General features: G+C 45.8%; 1 protein-coding gene and 1 long non-coding RNA gene across 4 annotated transcripts; one reads left to right on the forward strand and one right to left on the reverse strand.

The window, feature by feature from the left end:
* The first annotated feature begins 895 nt into the window (after positions 1-895).
* Positions 896-11,167, forward strand: TNIP2 (TNFAIP3 interacting protein 2). Of its 3 annotated transcripts, none has more exons than XM_035547206.2 (6): positions 896-1,526; positions 3,663-3,968; positions 5,841-5,924; positions 6,520-6,801; positions 7,182-7,301; positions 7,786-11,167. In XM_035547206.2, the coding sequence occupies exons 1-6, from the start codon at positions 1,074-1,076 to the stop codon at positions 8,065-8,067; spliced, it is 1,527 nt and encodes a 508-aa protein (XP_035403099.1). In that variant the 5' UTR covers positions 896-1,073; the 3' UTR covers positions 8,068-11,167. The 3 variants fall into 3 exon arrangements, with proteins under 3 accessions (XP_035403099.1, XP_050566191.1, XP_035403100.1); XM_035547207.2 differs by having other exon boundaries at positions 921-1,166; positions 7,786-10,189; XM_050710234.1 differs by lacking the exon at positions 5,841-5,924 and having other exon boundaries at positions 919-1,526; positions 7,786-10,189.
* Positions 11,168-15,065: 3,898 nt separating this feature from the next.
* LOC118248356 (uncharacterized) lies at positions 15,066-15,607 on the reverse strand. The gene is made up of 3 exons (XR_004778721.1): positions 15,493-15,607; positions 15,225-15,371; positions 15,066-15,123 (listed from the first exon to the last, which is right to left on the reverse strand). It is a non-coding gene; the product is annotated as an uncharacterized LOC118248356 (long non-coding RNA).
* Between the last annotated feature and the right edge of the window lie 307 nt (positions 15,608-15,914).

Consider the following 15,914-nt stretch of genomic DNA (forward strand, 5'->3'; position numbering starts at 1 on the left):
TGGTACAGTGGCATCCAGCGATTTTCACTCTGCAGTTAGATCTGTAATTTCTGGTCCAGGAGTATCTTCTGTGACTGCACCGAACCCAGTGCAATGAGGTTGTGTCCCCATATAGAGTTCCCTGGTGTATAATTGTACACATATGTATAACAAACATCACAAATAATAATCAAACATAACTTGTGCTTTACTTTTGTATAGTTTTAAGACTTTTTCCTCGCTGGCTGTCCTTCCAGGTACGTTCCACCAGTAACCCAGCCAGAGCTAAACCAACCCCAAAGACACTTCACATCTGTCCAGCCTACCACGACCCCCTCTCCGCCTGATCAAACTCCACAAGCTCCCCTGGTTAGCAGGGGTTGCTCCTGCTTTCCCCAACCCCGATTTCTGTGGGGCTTGCTCGGCAGCGGGGGACTGAAGGGACGGGCCGGGCACCTCAGCTGGGCTCCGCGGGGCGGGAGCCGCCTCGGCGGGCAGGGGGCTCCCGGGGCTCCGTCAGGGGGTCGCCGCCGGCGAAAAAAGTCGGGGGAAAGTCCCGTCCGTGCGCCAAGGAAATTCCCGGAGCAGCTCCCGCTAGGAAGCGGCGCTGCGGGGCTTTCGCAAGGCCGGGCGAGCCCCGGCTTGCAGCCCCTCGCTCCCCGTCTCCCCCTCAGGCGCCATGTTGTGCGCGTGGTGTCCCCCATTCCTCCCCCTCGCCCCACCGCAGCCTGCCCCCGGTTTTCAGCCCCGTTCACCCCCTCACAGCACCCTTGGGCCGCCCTTTCCCCTCCCCGGGCTTCCCCGGCAGCCTTTGCCCCGAGGTGGCAGCAAGCCCCGGGGGAAGCTCAGCCCTCCCCCGCTCCGGGCTTCCCCTCCGCGGGGCTGAGGGCAGCGGCACCCGGGCGGGCAGCGGGGCAGGGCAGCAGGAGGAGCCTGCGAGCCCTTAAACGGCAGCGGCCGCCCCCTGCCTGCCTCGGGGAAGACGGAAAGGCGAAGTAAGAGCAGCAACACAAGCAGCAGCAGCACCAGAAGGAACAACAGCAGTGCTACCAGCAGCAATAGTCCCGGCCGTGCCTGGCTCCTCGCTGGTTTATATGCACCTGGCCGGGTTGTTGATCGCCCCGGAGGAGAGAGAGAAGAAGGGGCAGCGGCGTGAGCGAGGCTCGTCCCCCCCCGCCATGTGCTCGGTAAGCGAGGGTAGCAGCACGGACCCGCTGGTGGCCCGCTTCAGGCAGGTGGAGGAAACTCTGGAGAAGCTGCACCGGGAGAACAGGAGCCTGAAGAGCAAAGTGCCCCGCTACAACGCGCTCTGCACCTTGTACCACGAGTCGGCCCAGCAGCTGAAGCACCTGCAGCTGCAGCTCGCCGCCAAGGAGGCGACGATCCGGGAGCTGAGGAGCGGCCTGGCCCGCCAGCAGCCCGCCGAGCCGGGGGCCGAGCCCGCCCGCTCGCTGGTGGACAGCCTGCTGGAGCAGCTGGGCCAGGCCCGCCAGCAGCTGCGGGACAGCGAGCGGCTCTCGGCGCAGAAAATGGAGACGCTGAGCCAGGTAAAGAGGGGGGACCCCCCCCCACCCGGGGGTCCCCCTGGGCCGAGGTGCCTTGTCCGAGGCGGCGGGACCCTGAGGCGGGCAGCGGAGCCCCCCTCAGCCCTGCCGCCCCCCTCAGCCCTGCCGCCCCTCTCCACCTTGTTGAGCTCTGAGAGGTTGAAAACAGGCTGGATTTTCTTACTATTTTTAATATTTTGAATATTTTTTTTAACGCAGCCGTGCGGCAGGAACGTAGGGGGGCGTTAGAAATCTTCACGGAACTTCGCAAGCAGCAGCAGAACATAGTAAAAAAAATAAGCAGCCCACAAACTAAATGTGGAAGTTCCGTGTTAGTTAAAGACCCTCCTCGTTATCAGATGTAACTCTATAACACACACAACTGGTGCTTTTTCTATTCAAGTGTTTTTTTTGAAAGTGCACTTTAAAAAATGGCCGACGCTGTGTTGACATTAAGATCGTGCCTTAATATGTGCTTTGAAGAAGGAACCAGCAAGTCTGCATTGTGATGAGACAGACGGGGGGAAATAGGATCTCTCTTGTGACAAAACAGTCACAAAACTGCCTCCCCTTCCACCCTCCACAAGCTCTATTTTTGGTACGGCTGTGAAGACTTTCCCATGTTCGGTCTGAAGTGCTTAAAGAACTTTGAAGCATTTCTTTCTGTATGAAGCTGTATAAAGGAATTTCCAAACCAAGAAGTGGTACTTAAAATTGAAACAAGTATTTTTGTCATAAGTAATCTCTTGACCTAATGCTTATACAAAACATTTTCCATATATGACACGCACCTACAGTACATTTAAATATGTTCAAGTTTGGAAATTTGTAATGAGAGATGATCTTGGTGACACTTTGCAGACAGATAACAAACCGGTGGCATCTGAATGCTTTCTGTAGCCTGATGCAAATACCTTTAGTCTATAGCAGAGGGGAAAGCTAGCATTCAGCATGATGTGAAAATGTAAACATCAGCAATAAGGCCAAGTGCTCTTTCTGTAAATTAGCCTAATAATTTCTTTTAGAAATAAACATTTTATGCCTTGCCATAAATACCAAAATCATTGTCACTAAAAATAACAAGGCACTTTCTGAAGTCAGATGTCTACATGCTGGCGGAGTGCTTCCTGTGGTTTATGGCTGTGTTAGTGCTGCTGAAGAACTGGAGCAGAGTTGAGCCTCTGTGTCTCATGGTTTGTGCTGGTACTCAGGGGAACACTGGTTCTAGGGGAACAGCTCTGCAGAGGTCTGGGCTACCAGCAGCCTTTACTTTTGCAGCATGACAAGCAGAAGGTTGTTTTGGAAAAATCAGGGCTGGCGTACTCGAGGTGCATGGTACCTCTGAGTGATCATACCTGTCTGTGAGCAGACTTCTTCCTTCTCAAAGCACCTGAGCCTTCTCAAAGCACCCAAGATAAGAAGTTAACTTGATGCAGTGTGGATGATCCCCCAGACCCTTCTAATTCAACAGGAGCGTGCAGCAATGAGATGCACCTTTGTTTTGTAAGACTGCATCAGGCCCCCTTGCACATGTTGGAGTCAGCTATGGCCAAAATACTTCCTGCTGCCACATGGATTTCATTTAGTCTTTGCTTGTCCTCACCACTCCTCCTTTTCTAGGTGGGAAAGTTGCTGTGCATGCTCTCTGACTTGTCTTTGTCACAGTGCCAGGCAATGACTATGCTTCGTTGGTTTTTGATAACTTTCCAGTTCCAATTTTTTGAGGCAAATCTCTACTATCTGGTAATTTGGAATGTAGGACTAGTGAGCATTTCTCAGTCTCCATAGCTATTCCTTTAAACTGCTTTTTTCTTTTAAGTTTAGTTTCATCTTTAGTTTGTAGCTGCTGTATATGATTGTCATAAAATCTTCCCAATTCTTTGCTCGCTGTTTCTGAATTCTTCATTCTGCTTACCAGGAAGTGCATGTATAGTTGTCTGGGTAGTTTTTGATCGACTGATCTGTCAGTTCTAAGGTTGAGTGTTTATACAGAAATTAATCGGATTTTTGCTTTTTAAGTACTTAGCAGGGAGCATAGGAGCAGTATGGGATTACCGCAGTGTGAAATTCAGCCTTAGAAATGTTTTGGCTTTTGGGTTCACTTCGCTTTAAGTAACTTCCCCTCCCCCTTATGTTTAGGAAGTGCAGAAGTTGAATCAGCAACTAGAGGAGAAAAATGGAGAGATCCAGCAGATGATAAATCAGCCTCCATATGAAAAGGAGAGAGAAATCTTACGACTTCAGAAGAGCTTGGCAGAGCGGGAGAAGGCTCAAGCCACCAGTGATGTTTTGTGCCGTTCACTCACTGATGAAACTCACCAACTTCAACGCAAATTAGCGTCCACAGCAGAAATGTGTCAACATCTGGCAAAATGTCTAGAAGAGAAGCAAAGAAAAGAGAAGGGGAATTCAGATGACCAGATTCCTACTGAAAGTTCTAATCAGGTAGTTTTACTGCTACTATGTTTTGTGCACGTCATTAGCTTCTAAGGTGTTTATTACGATACAAAACCTACAGAGAAACAGCCCTTTGAGTAATTTCATGCGTGGTGCAAAGGCTACCATGGCAACCTCTAAATAACTGATTACCAAAAACTGAGGATAGAAGCTGTCATCAGTCACTTGTGCTTTGGCTATTTCATGCGTTTATTTCCTTATCAGACTTTTCTTTTTTGAGGAGAGGATCTTGAGAGGTCCTCTGCAACCTCAGCAATTCCATGATTGCAATTCTTCCCTGCAGATACTGCAGCCAAGTACCTTCTTTATACTGAAGAATGTCTGTGTGCATCACTAGATGGTGCTGTGTTTTTGAAGATGCTGCTGACTTGTTTAAGCATCTAAAATCACAAACCAAAGAAAAATCGTTTTAAAAATAGTATTCGTACTAAAAACTACAGCATGTGGTCTTCTCAGGTCAGGATCTGGCTTTGCACGTGTAGTATAGATCTACAGAAAGCTGGTTTCGGAAGAAGTGGGCAAGGTGTCTCACCTATTCTTGCTCTGGGGTTCCCCTCTGCCCTCCCATTGTAAGGTAGCACTTCTCTCCAGCACATGTGTTTAGACAAACTGCTTCGTGATAGGGAAGTGGCAGAAATGCCACTGAGAAGGACAGAAACACATGGATTTTGTTGTGCTTCGCTGTGGCTTTGCAACACCTTTTCTTTCACCCTAGCAGAAGCTTTTCAGTGCAGGATAGATAGCGTTGTTCTATTGTTCCACAAATCATGACGGTTCAGTCATTAGGTAATTCATGATACTATAAGCAAGCAGCATTTGAGGTGCTGCCTCCAGTAACAGATAACAGTACTGAACAGGGTGCTATAGACTGTTCTCACAAAAAAAAAAAAAGAATAATTTTCTCATGACTTTATTGTTATGAAGTGTAACGCTGTGTTCCAGATGACCACTCACCTATGGTTTTACGATTAACTATATGCATATATCACTTCCACTTGTTAAAGTGTTCCAGGAACATTTCCAAAGAAAATTTAATCGCATTAAAACTAGCTATAATAAATAGTTAGAGGTGACTTAAATGTAAGAGAAAAGGACTTTTTGAGGGAAACTTGAAACTTTTAGTATTATCAGACTTTGGGTAATTGATAGACAGGAAACTTGATTGACTTTGATCTATGTAACAAGTAGCTAACCTTGTCCATTGGGGACTTCCCTCTTGAAGAAGAGAAATTTCAGATGCAAGTAGTAGCTGATTCTAGGGAATTTTGTACAAAAGTGTTCTGTATTACTCATGTACACCGGGGTTTTTTTAAGCAGATGTCACAACTGTAAAAAAAAGTATCCTTTCACACAATGTATCAAACAGGTTTTCTATAGTAATTTCTTCTTAATACTAGCCAAAATTGACAGTAATAGCAAAGCAGTATGCAGGAACGCATGTGTTCTTGTCTGGAGTGGGGAAATGCAGTTTCCAAGGATGTTATGGCAACTGTTAAGCGCAGTTGTCAGCAGGGTAGTCCCTCTGGCATGTAAAGGGTGGGGTATTTTCCTTGTTAGCTTCAGTGTGGTCAGAGCTTGGTTAAGATGTTTCTATGACACCACGCGGACATATCTAAAAGATATCTAAGATGGTAAAAACCTGACTACGTTTTGCTTATTATACTAACAGTATAGCATGCAGCTTTTCGTGTTAAAGAAATACAGTTTATAGAAACAGGCAGGCTCGTGTATGTACTTACTTCAGAGATGGCAAGTATTTTTAGAAGAAACACAAAAGATGATTTCCAGGATAACAGCATAGCTAAGTAACATCGGGAATTCTTACGTTAAAGTAACGCTTCCTTTATCTGGAAATTACAGGTGTTAGACAATGAAACCTCACTTCAAACCCTTATCTGCAAGCTACAAGATGAAAACAAAATGTTAAAACAAAAAGTAGCTCACGTGAGTACTTTCATTTATACAACATAAGAATTGATTTTGAATTACAGGAAGTTTGGGAATACGTAAGGCCTGGTTAATCTAATTAAAGGGCAGTTTAATGCAAGTCCCAAGTTGTTTTTAATCATAAAACATATGACTTACAAGCAGAGCACAGTCTTGTTTCCTTGGCTAAGAACAGCCTATTATTTAAAATATTTTTTGTTTTTAAAAATGTGCTGCAGAAAAAAAAAATGTTGTCCCTTCCATGCATCAGTATTCCACTCCAGAAGAACAGCACTAGCCCTAGGGTGACTGCCAACCCCTCCTATTCCTTATTTATTAATACTGTCTCTGTGGGTTGGCAAATAGGGAAGGGTGCCTGTGAAGAGCCTGGCTTATGGCATAATCTTCCCCTCTCGCATGAAGTAGCTCATCCACGCTCAGTGGCTGAGTCAGCACATTATATATAAACAAAAGTATACATACATACTTTAATATATATTTATTATATATATAATATATATTATATATAATTTGAATCCTGCTAATATAGACAGCTTATGGAGGCCTGGAAGTTTGTGTCTTCATGTTGTGACTCCACTGTGTGATCTTTCAGGTGGAAGACTTAAATGCAAAATGGCAGAAATACGATGCTAGTAGGGATGAGTATGTGAAGCGACTGCACCTGCAGCTAAAAGAGCTGAGGTCCCAGCTGGAGCAGCAGCATGGTGTAGCTTCTGCACAAACCAATTCCGAGCTGATGCAGAAGGAGATACTGCGGTTAAACAAGCTACTGGAAGAAAAAATGAATGAGTGCATCAAAACAAGGAGGGAATTAGAAGATGTGAAGAAGGCTAGTGAAGGAGACACTGAGCGCATACAAATGCTGGAGCAACAGGTTAGTAAATTTTCTTTTTGTTGCCCCTGGAGGAGGGAATTTTGTTTCTCCTCAGACCACAGAAATCTAGTGGGGAAAAATGAAACTATTTCTTAGACCTTTTACCACTTGTCTTGCCACATTTGGATATACAGATACTTAATACCACACTTGGAAAGAAACACCACTTAAAAAACTACATGTGGGTCTACTGGCTTCAATATTTTCTGGTACAGATCTGAAAAAGAAACATGCCTTTAAAGCACAGATGTGACAGTCAAGATAATACTGAGATTCTGGGAATAAGTGCTTACAAACAAAAAGAATCTCAGCCTCAACTATTTAATCTAACCTGCCATGCTGAAACTTCATCAAATGCTAACATAATGATTCTTCTTCAGGTCCTGGTTTACAAAGATGATTTTACATCTGAGAGATCAGACAGGGAACGAGCACAGAGTAAAATACAAGAGCTTCAGCTAGAAGTCGCATGTCTGCAACACCAGCTGGCAAGACGACAGGTAAACAAGCAAAATGCTCGTTTCTCCAATAAGAACATCTCATCAGGATTCAAGACTACAATGTACTTCTAGATACATGTAAAAAAAACACCTTAGTAATTCTAAAGCCATTTCAGTTCAGCGCAGCTATCAAAGACTTGTATTCTTTCTAAGTCAAGCTCTAGCACAGATGCATGTCAATACATGCATATTCCTTTCCAGTCCATTTTCCCTCTCTTTTTGTTGACCACAACAGTGAATTCTCATAAGGGAGAGAAGGACAACTGACTTGTGTTAACAGCAGCATCTTGAAAGTAGCATACTAGCTATATCCTGTTTTCTAGAAGCCCGCTTGTAGCTCTTTCAAATAAAACTGCAAAAACTGATGCCTATTTTATTTGCAAATCTTCAGGTGAAACCGTAAGCAGTGTTTCAAATAAAGGTGATATTATTTTAAAGAATGTTTTATTTCATTTTTTTCAAAATCTCTTCTTTCTCTCTCTAGGACTCAAGAGATACAAGTAGTCATTTCCGAGTTCACGTTGGTAACCAAAATCATACGCATGTACAGACGAGCACTGAACACCTACGAGGCCACAGCCCAGGCCAGACAGGCACGAGAAGAACACCTTCGCAGTCTGAACAGACTTCTCCACCTGGAGACAATGGAAACTCAGGATCAGAGGGCAGGGGACAGGGTGAACTTCGATGCCCTCACTGTATGAGGTTTTTCAACGATGAACTCAGTGATGAATTTCTCAAGCACGTTACTGAATGTTGTCAGTGACAACGTGATGTGAGGCACATAAGAAAATCACTACTCTATAGACTGTAAAACTTGGACAAATGGACACCTCGTAGTAATTAGGAAGATGAACAGTATCTACCTCTTACTTGATTTCACCTTCTCTTGGACTATACAAAAGACTTCAAGGTAAAGCAAAGTGTTTTCATGAAGAATTATTTTTGACAACTACAAGGCAGGCAAGCATAATGCAAATCCTACTACAAATTAAAGAAAACGAAGCTTACAGGAGTAGCTAGCTTCAGAGTGCAGCTTGACTCTTATTGGGGAGTAATTCTCCACAGCAGTCTGAAGGCCTAGGAAAGGAAGTCACTGAACTTGAAATCTTCCTTCTCTTCCAAAAACACAGTCTGAAGAATGGGGGAGGAACAGCTTGACAGAAGACAAAAAAATCTCTTGTGCTTTATCTGGATTAAGAGAATATTTTCTTGGCTATTGAAATTGAACTTTCAGACATATTTGAAAATCCCTGTGTTCAACTGAAATCAGGAGAAGTGAAAAAACCATACAAGGGCTGGTTGCTAAAACTAGCCTGTCTTTTTGCACAGACCATGTACAGGGATATTTATTTTTTTTTCTGTGCCATAAATATTTCACACATTTGTAAATGGGTATTTGTGTAATTATTGATTGAATTCTAATTCTACCAAAGTATTATTTTTATAATAAAAGTGATTGTGAAGTTGCTTTACTATATTAGTAATGTAGTCAAAAATGTCTCTTTCAGTGTATCATAGTTCAAGTAACTACACTTCGGGGCTAACTAAATGTCATGGTTTCAGGTATGAGTTATTCCATTACTGCAGTGACAACCGGTGTCTCAAACTGTATTCAAATAGGTTGAGAGTCACTCATTTGTGAGAGGACAGATGATCTTTCAGCTGTATGAGAATTCATTTAATGCACTACTCTGCCATGCAATGTTTGTGACAAGGCCATTGATAACTTAGTTTTTTTCTTATCATTTCTACGTTGGAGATAACTTCAGCATAGAGCTGAGGGACTGTTTTTAGATGTATTTTTAGAGATAAGGGTGTACAAACATAACGGGGCTACATTCTTTTTTCCCAGCAGTGGCTCCAGGTAGTTCTGACTAGGTCAGAGCTGCAGTTAAGGACTTTATAGCCGAAGTAAAGGCCTACTGTAACCATGACCTTTCATAATTAAACAAAAAAACCCAGCCACCTTCCTTTGTATAACGCCCATCTTCTGCTTTGTTTCCTTTCCAGTTAAGCCGGCTGTGGATGTTTTCCATTGCTTACCCCTCTGTATTTCTATTATCTTCCTTCTTTCCCCAGTGCTTCCAAAAAAATAAAAGTTGCTGTGATTTTCTACAGCATGGCCTCTTAGTCTCCCATACAGCACATTTGTTCCTGATGAACATCAGCCTGCTCAGCATAAAAGCCAGCCTCCCCATTAGTTTACTTCCCCAAGCAGCACTGAATTGTCATCGGTCTTCCTTGCACTGTTTCCAGCCGGTTTCAGCACAAGCACAGAAGGTGCTTTTCACTGTGCTCCAGGTTCACAACACTGTAAAGAAGTAGCACACACCTCTTTCCCAACAAATAGGTAACTGAGCAACACAGTAGTCCTATCCCTATTTAATGTGGTGTGAAGCTGGTGTGAACAGAAGAGCTGAAGGAACTACGATGTCACAGCTGCTTTCCTGGGATGAAAGGGAAACAAATTTTTGAAAGAAAAAAGAAATTGGGGCTTGCTCATATCAGAGCAGTAGTTCACTTCATCTCATGAATACAGGAAGGCATGTACAAAATTCTGGGATGAATAGCTACACACCTCTAAGCACATCTTCATTATTTCATGATCCTTTTACAGCCCCAAAAGAATCTGATTATATGTGCCAATGTTGCTTTCGGTGGGATATTACCAAAAAAAAAGATGGGTGAGCCATTGCATGCAGCCTGCAGGTGCAAGGGTTTTTAATGATCTGATCTTTAACTGATTGTAAACCAGTGATTACTGGTTTGTTCTTCCCAATGCAGCATGCATAAACATGCACTGATTTTTTTTTTTAGGGTGACCATTTTATACATTACCTTTTAAGGTCTCAGAGATCAGATGTAGCCCACACAATATAGGCTGAGAAAAATATGATTAAGCTTCCTGTGGCATAAACTAATCTCTTGGTAGTTTATTTCTTCTGACTGTTCTCAGTAGAGAAGTCTTGTTTATGACTTTAATGTACATCAATACCATATTGCCAGTAATCGATCCAGTAGAATGATTATTTTTTTTTATTTTTAAGTGATTCACTCTGCAAAACAGTTACAAAAGACAAATACAACAGTAAATTCAATCTTGGCATTCCTTTTTTTTGTTGTTGCTTTAGATGATCACTGCATTGATCCACATCAGTCAGAAGCTCAAGCCTGCTGTGGGTTTCCAATGTGTTAATCTCTGGGGGTAGTTGGACGGACTGACCTACACCTATCAGAAACAGATGCAAGAATTAAGATGATCTACATTGTGCTGTATACAGAAATCAACACAAGATATTCTCATGGTTTCAAGTCCTGTAAATCAGTCCCCTGTCAAAGCAGAGATTAGAACCCAAACCCTGAGAAAGGAGGGCCCTTTAACGCTGAGAAACTGGATATAACTACGAAGAGGACCACGCTGGACCAACAAATGCGAACTGGTGAAGTTCTAAATCAAGCACAGATTACAGCAAGTTTCCTATAACCTAACCGAAAGCTGTGCAATAAGAGTCTAGAATTTGAATACCGGTGGCAAAAATCTAGGACAGATCTGCTTTTCAGTATAAAAAAATCTCACCTTCAGAGCTATTTTACCATTTCCTATTGTGTAACCCCTCCTTCCCCTCCCTAAGCTGGTAAAAAAGCCTTACCTTGCCTCACCGATTTCTTTATTGTCTTTGTGCTAACAAGAAACCAGTTACACACCGTGAAGAACTACCAGTGTCTGATTACTAAAACTACAAGTGTTTGATTTGAATTATAGGGCCTGAACTATTTGTCCTAAGAAATACCTGCTACCCAGTGCATGGATTTTTACAAAGTCACCGGCAGATCTCTATAAAATAAAATACCATGAAATCTCTATTTGCCCTCTCCCCACCAGGCAAAGCACGCACATCCATGCTTCCCAAGCAAGTACTACCAACATCCACATTCACAATTCAGGTTCCTCGAATTGCACACTGAAATGTACAAAAACCGCCAGCCCCACCACCCCAACACTAAAGTGAAAGCAGCCATAAGTTCCCAGCAGTTTTTGAACCCTTTAAATTAAGGAGAGCTCCTTCTGGCCTCACACTGGTTTTCTCTGCCACTTGGATGGCTGTCCAAGGAGTGCGTGTCTTGTTTGGCCAAACGGTAAAAGCAACCCGGTTCCTTTCCCCCCAAAAAGCGATAAAGTAGTAAAAGTGATAAAGTGATAGTGATAAAGCAAAAAAGTGATAAAGATGAGTAAGAAACAATTGGATAAAATGAAAGGAACACCAACAGCTTTATGAACTTTCAATAGCCATTTGTACTACCTCTGTTCACTGAAAACACATCTGCGAAACTCCAGAAAGAAATCCTCACTCAGGAGACTCTTAAAGCCATGCAGGAGATCTACAAGACCCCATGGGACTTAGTTCCTTATTGGCTGCGTTGGTACCAAAAGGCATCTGTGGTAACTGAACCCTGCTCAGGCCCATTCCAAATTGTGTAACTCTCTCACTACCGGCAAGCAATGCCCTTAGTGGAGAGGCACAGAGATGCTAAAAGGCAGACAGAGGTACCCCTGGAGGTCCAGGGAGGCTGGATGGAGGCACGATAACTCTTCTGGGACTTACAGGAACATTTCTTAGCATAGTAAGAGATGCCAAGATGTATCTGTCCAATTACTGTCATGATTAGTCCATCCCTTCTCTTAAAATTTTTCTCTCCTTACCATTACCTTCCTGGAGTTGTCCTCCAGAACAGTGTGAGTTCAGACCCTGGACAAGCAGCTCTCTCATCACCAACGAGGTTTCCAGACCAGAGCTTCGCTCCAGGTGCTGGCAAGCTGCTTCTCCTTGCTCCTGGATCTAACTACACTGTATTTTGGTTGGGATTTTAAAGCAAATGCTATTTACTAGTACTGCCAGGGTGTGCTGGTTGCCATGCAGAAACAGGCCCTCAGCACATCACCACAACAGCAGCTGTAGGCAAGACTGACTCACGATCACAGAAAATACAACCAGGAGAAACCTCAGAAGTTGGTCCCTACCCCAAAAGCCCCAAGGGAGAGTCAAGGTCAACAATAAAGCTGTCTTCTGGAGCATGGTAAGTACTGAACTATAGAACCAACAGCCTAAAAATCCTCTCAAACCTTTGGCAACTTTAAGGCCACGTCTGTTTCCCCCTCCAATGATTTGTAGGATATTAGAACTTTTAAACCAAGTCTTAAGCGATGCCTCAAGATTTAGTGCTCACTGACATTAATACCAACGACAAGAATAGAGTTTGTTCAAGAAGATACCTATGCTTGATGGTATTTTTTTTTAAGCTTCTATTTCCTGTGGCTTTGCTGCGTGTGTATATATAGAAAGCAAGGGAAATTCCAAACAGCATGCCACGCCGCCGTACTCAGAACAGCAGTGCTGCTCGGTCTAAAAAAGGGAAGTCTCAAACTCTTTTTCTACAAAATCAATGTGAATTCAAAGTATGCTGCAGTAATATTTCCTAGTACCGTGCTCCAGTAGGTACCAGCCTGCGGCTTTCAGCTACAAATCTAAAGCTGCAGAAATGCCTGTGGAGGACTAGGTCAAACCAGCAGAGCCTCAGCGATGTGATACCAGGTTTGGAAGCGTTCATCGTCAACGTGGGCTCCTGCCTTCTCACCTGATGCCTCAGCTCCTCGCTAGGTGCAAAGCCCAGCCGAGCCCACTCACCAAAGCTTTCTAGGCATGTCCTGCCCGGGGGTGGCAGAGCTCCAGCAGGGTCGGTAGACCTCCCACAACAGCCAGTGGAGGTTCGAGGCACCACGTGTTCCCAACAGCACTGCTGCTGTTCAGTGCATTCCCTCCTCTTCTCTCTATTACATCCACTTTTTCCTCCCCTTTATGCACTTACAGGTGAGAAGCCACCCGTGCAAGAACCCTTCAAGACGTGTTGATAGGGGCTGATGATCTCCCTCAGGAGGTTGTGGTGTTTCCGTAGCACACGCAGCTCCACTGTGGACAGCACTGGACCAGAGGCTGGGTTATGAGAAGGCTTATTTCTAGAAGGTGCCAAAAAACCCCCAACAACCACCATTAGAAGTGTGTGCTTGGTTCAACCACACTTGTTCCCCAGGACAGCCCTCCAGCACCACTTCTGGAGACCAGGTCACACCAGCGAGCAGGACAGCCGCCTGCTCACGCTGCCACCCACCCACCCGCTGTCACACCAACACGCCTCGCCCAAGCCTTTTACACCCCCAGTTCTCAGTGAGTGGGAGGGAGGAAAGAGCTGTGGGACCCAGTTTTGGGGCACCGGCAGATCCTCCTCCGTCCCCTCCCTGTCACCGCTGTGACCCTCTCCCTCCCCTGTTTGCACTGACCCAATCTCTTTGTACAATCTGTATTGATACGAAAAGCATCTCCCCACCTTCACCGTTCCCAGTAGGGACCTCCTGGGTTACACACACGTGTCACAGGCAGCATTCGGAGGCAGGACGGGTTATTAGGTGAGCCCAGTGTTCGCAGCATGGAGGACAAGGGACCAAGCTGTGCCTGGCTCCAGCTGTGCCCCCGCAGCCCTCCCCAGGCGCAGCCCTCCCCAGGCAGGGCCAGCTGCAGCTCACAGCACGCCAGCCACCTGCACCAGCCACCTGGTGCCCAGCCCGCAGGAGAACCACGATGCTCACGAAGCAAGCCCCAGGAGCAGCCCCATCACAGACCCTACTCACCAAAGCCCTTGCTTGGGCTTTTCCTGCCCAGGTGAGGCAGGACGCGGGGCTCGGGCCATGCTGTGGTGCAGGGGCTCCGTCTCTCTCAGCACCCACATGGAGCAGGTGAGAGGGGCTGGGATATCCACGGACCAAGGCGTCCCAGGTCATAGGAGGGGGGGAAATGAGTACAGAAAGAAGCTCAGCCAGCCACCCTCAACGCCTGCCATCACGCCTCAAGGATGATCAGGCAGATCATGCCAAAGAGGCATGCCCACAGACACTTGAACATCTACCCAGAGAAAGAGGGGTTTGGTGGGGTGTTAAACCACTCATGCACAGCACACCAGCACGGCCCAAAATAGCATCCTACTTCTCCTTCCCCACCATCTGAACTTGCCCCCAGAGAAGCAGATCTAATTTAGGGGTTCTCAGCACGGTACGCCCACTCCATCTTCTGCAAGGCCTGTTCCTACCTCACCAGGAGCGAGGACAGAGCTTTCCAAAGTGCCACCCTCAATAACGACCGGCAGATGGGAACCAGACACCCCCAGAGAGGGAAGGGACCTTCCTTTGGTCCTGGCTGCTGTGACGAGGAGCCTCCCCTCCCTGCACAGAGAGCAGTCCAAGTCTGAGCCCTAAGCCTGAGCAGGAGGCGATCCTTGCCAGCAGGAACATGCCACCTGTGGAAGCACTGACTGGGTATGGTTTAGGAGCTGACTTTAGGACACTGACTGCTCTGTATTTCCAGAGCCTCTGAAGAGACCTGGTGCAGAGTGCCTAGAAAACACGAGCTAGAGCTGTTCCTATCCTTAATGGCATCCAGTTGTTGTTCAAGGACTGCACAAGTCCACCTCTAACCCTCACATGTCACAACAGGATAGTCACAGCAAAGGGCCAGGACAGAGAGGTGAGCAGGGGCAGAAGTTCATCCAGAGCCTCCTTACAACATGGCATCAGCCTCAAAGCACATGGTATTTTCCATGCAATTAAACGATGCACTCAAACAGCACCTGCTACACACACGCAGCAGGCACAACAAAGGACGTGCTCTCAATCCTTCCCTGTATTCAGGGCAGGCTCACCTGGGCACGGCACTGGGGAAGCTCTCCTTCCCAGGGACACGTGTCCTCTGCTAGGAGGCCAGCAAACCTTCCCCTGTAAGGACAAGTCGTACCTGTAGCTCAGGATCAAATAGGCGCCCACTGTGAATGCACGTGAGATCATTCTTTGGGTGAGGGACGTGCCCCCTGTCACACCTACAACGAAGCAGAGACGAGCAGGCAGTCTGTGTCTGTCAGTGCTTGACTGCTGTGCCGTGCAGAGGAAGGGCATCATCACAAACGCAAGAGCCTGGAGAGAACATGCCTACACCAAGGTCTACATGTCGTTAGAACTTCCTTCTCCTGCAGTTGATAGATGCAAGATAAAAAAATATTTATTACAATCGTAGAATTGAATAATGAGGTCCACGATGATCTATTCTAATGCTCGTAATTGCTCTTGAAACAACAGCCCCCCAATTACCAGCATTCACTCGTTGGGGATGCTCTTGGCTGGGTGAGCAAGGTGAGAGGGGAAGAGCTGAGAGAGTCCACAGCACGTTGAAATCCTGCAGAAGAGCGGCCTCCCGCAGAGCAACGCAACCCAGGAGAGCAGCCTTGTCAGCACAGATCGGTGTCCTGTTAAACAGGAAGCTGAAGCACAGTACCTGTAGCTGCAAGATCAGGCCTACAATCAGACAAGAAACGCAATAGGCATGCATGCACACAAACCAGGTGCTTGTGCTAAGACAAGAAGGGATTTTGGTCCTCATCAGCAGGTGAATGATGCAAAAGCAGCTCTGCCTCCAAGCTTGTACGTTGTTTTCTTATAAAACAGAGCTCTGACAGCTCCCCCGTGACTCTAAAGTAGCTTTAAAACCACACAGTTTCTTTTAATAGGACTGA

Source organism: Cygnus atratus, chromosome 4 (genome assembly GCF_013377495.2).
Source record: "Cygnus atratus isolate AKBS03 ecotype Queensland, Australia chromosome 4, CAtr_DNAZoo_HiC_assembly, whole genome shotgun sequence".
Classification (NCBI taxonomy): domain Eukaryota; kingdom Metazoa; phylum Chordata; class Aves; order Anseriformes; family Anatidae; genus Cygnus; species Cygnus atratus.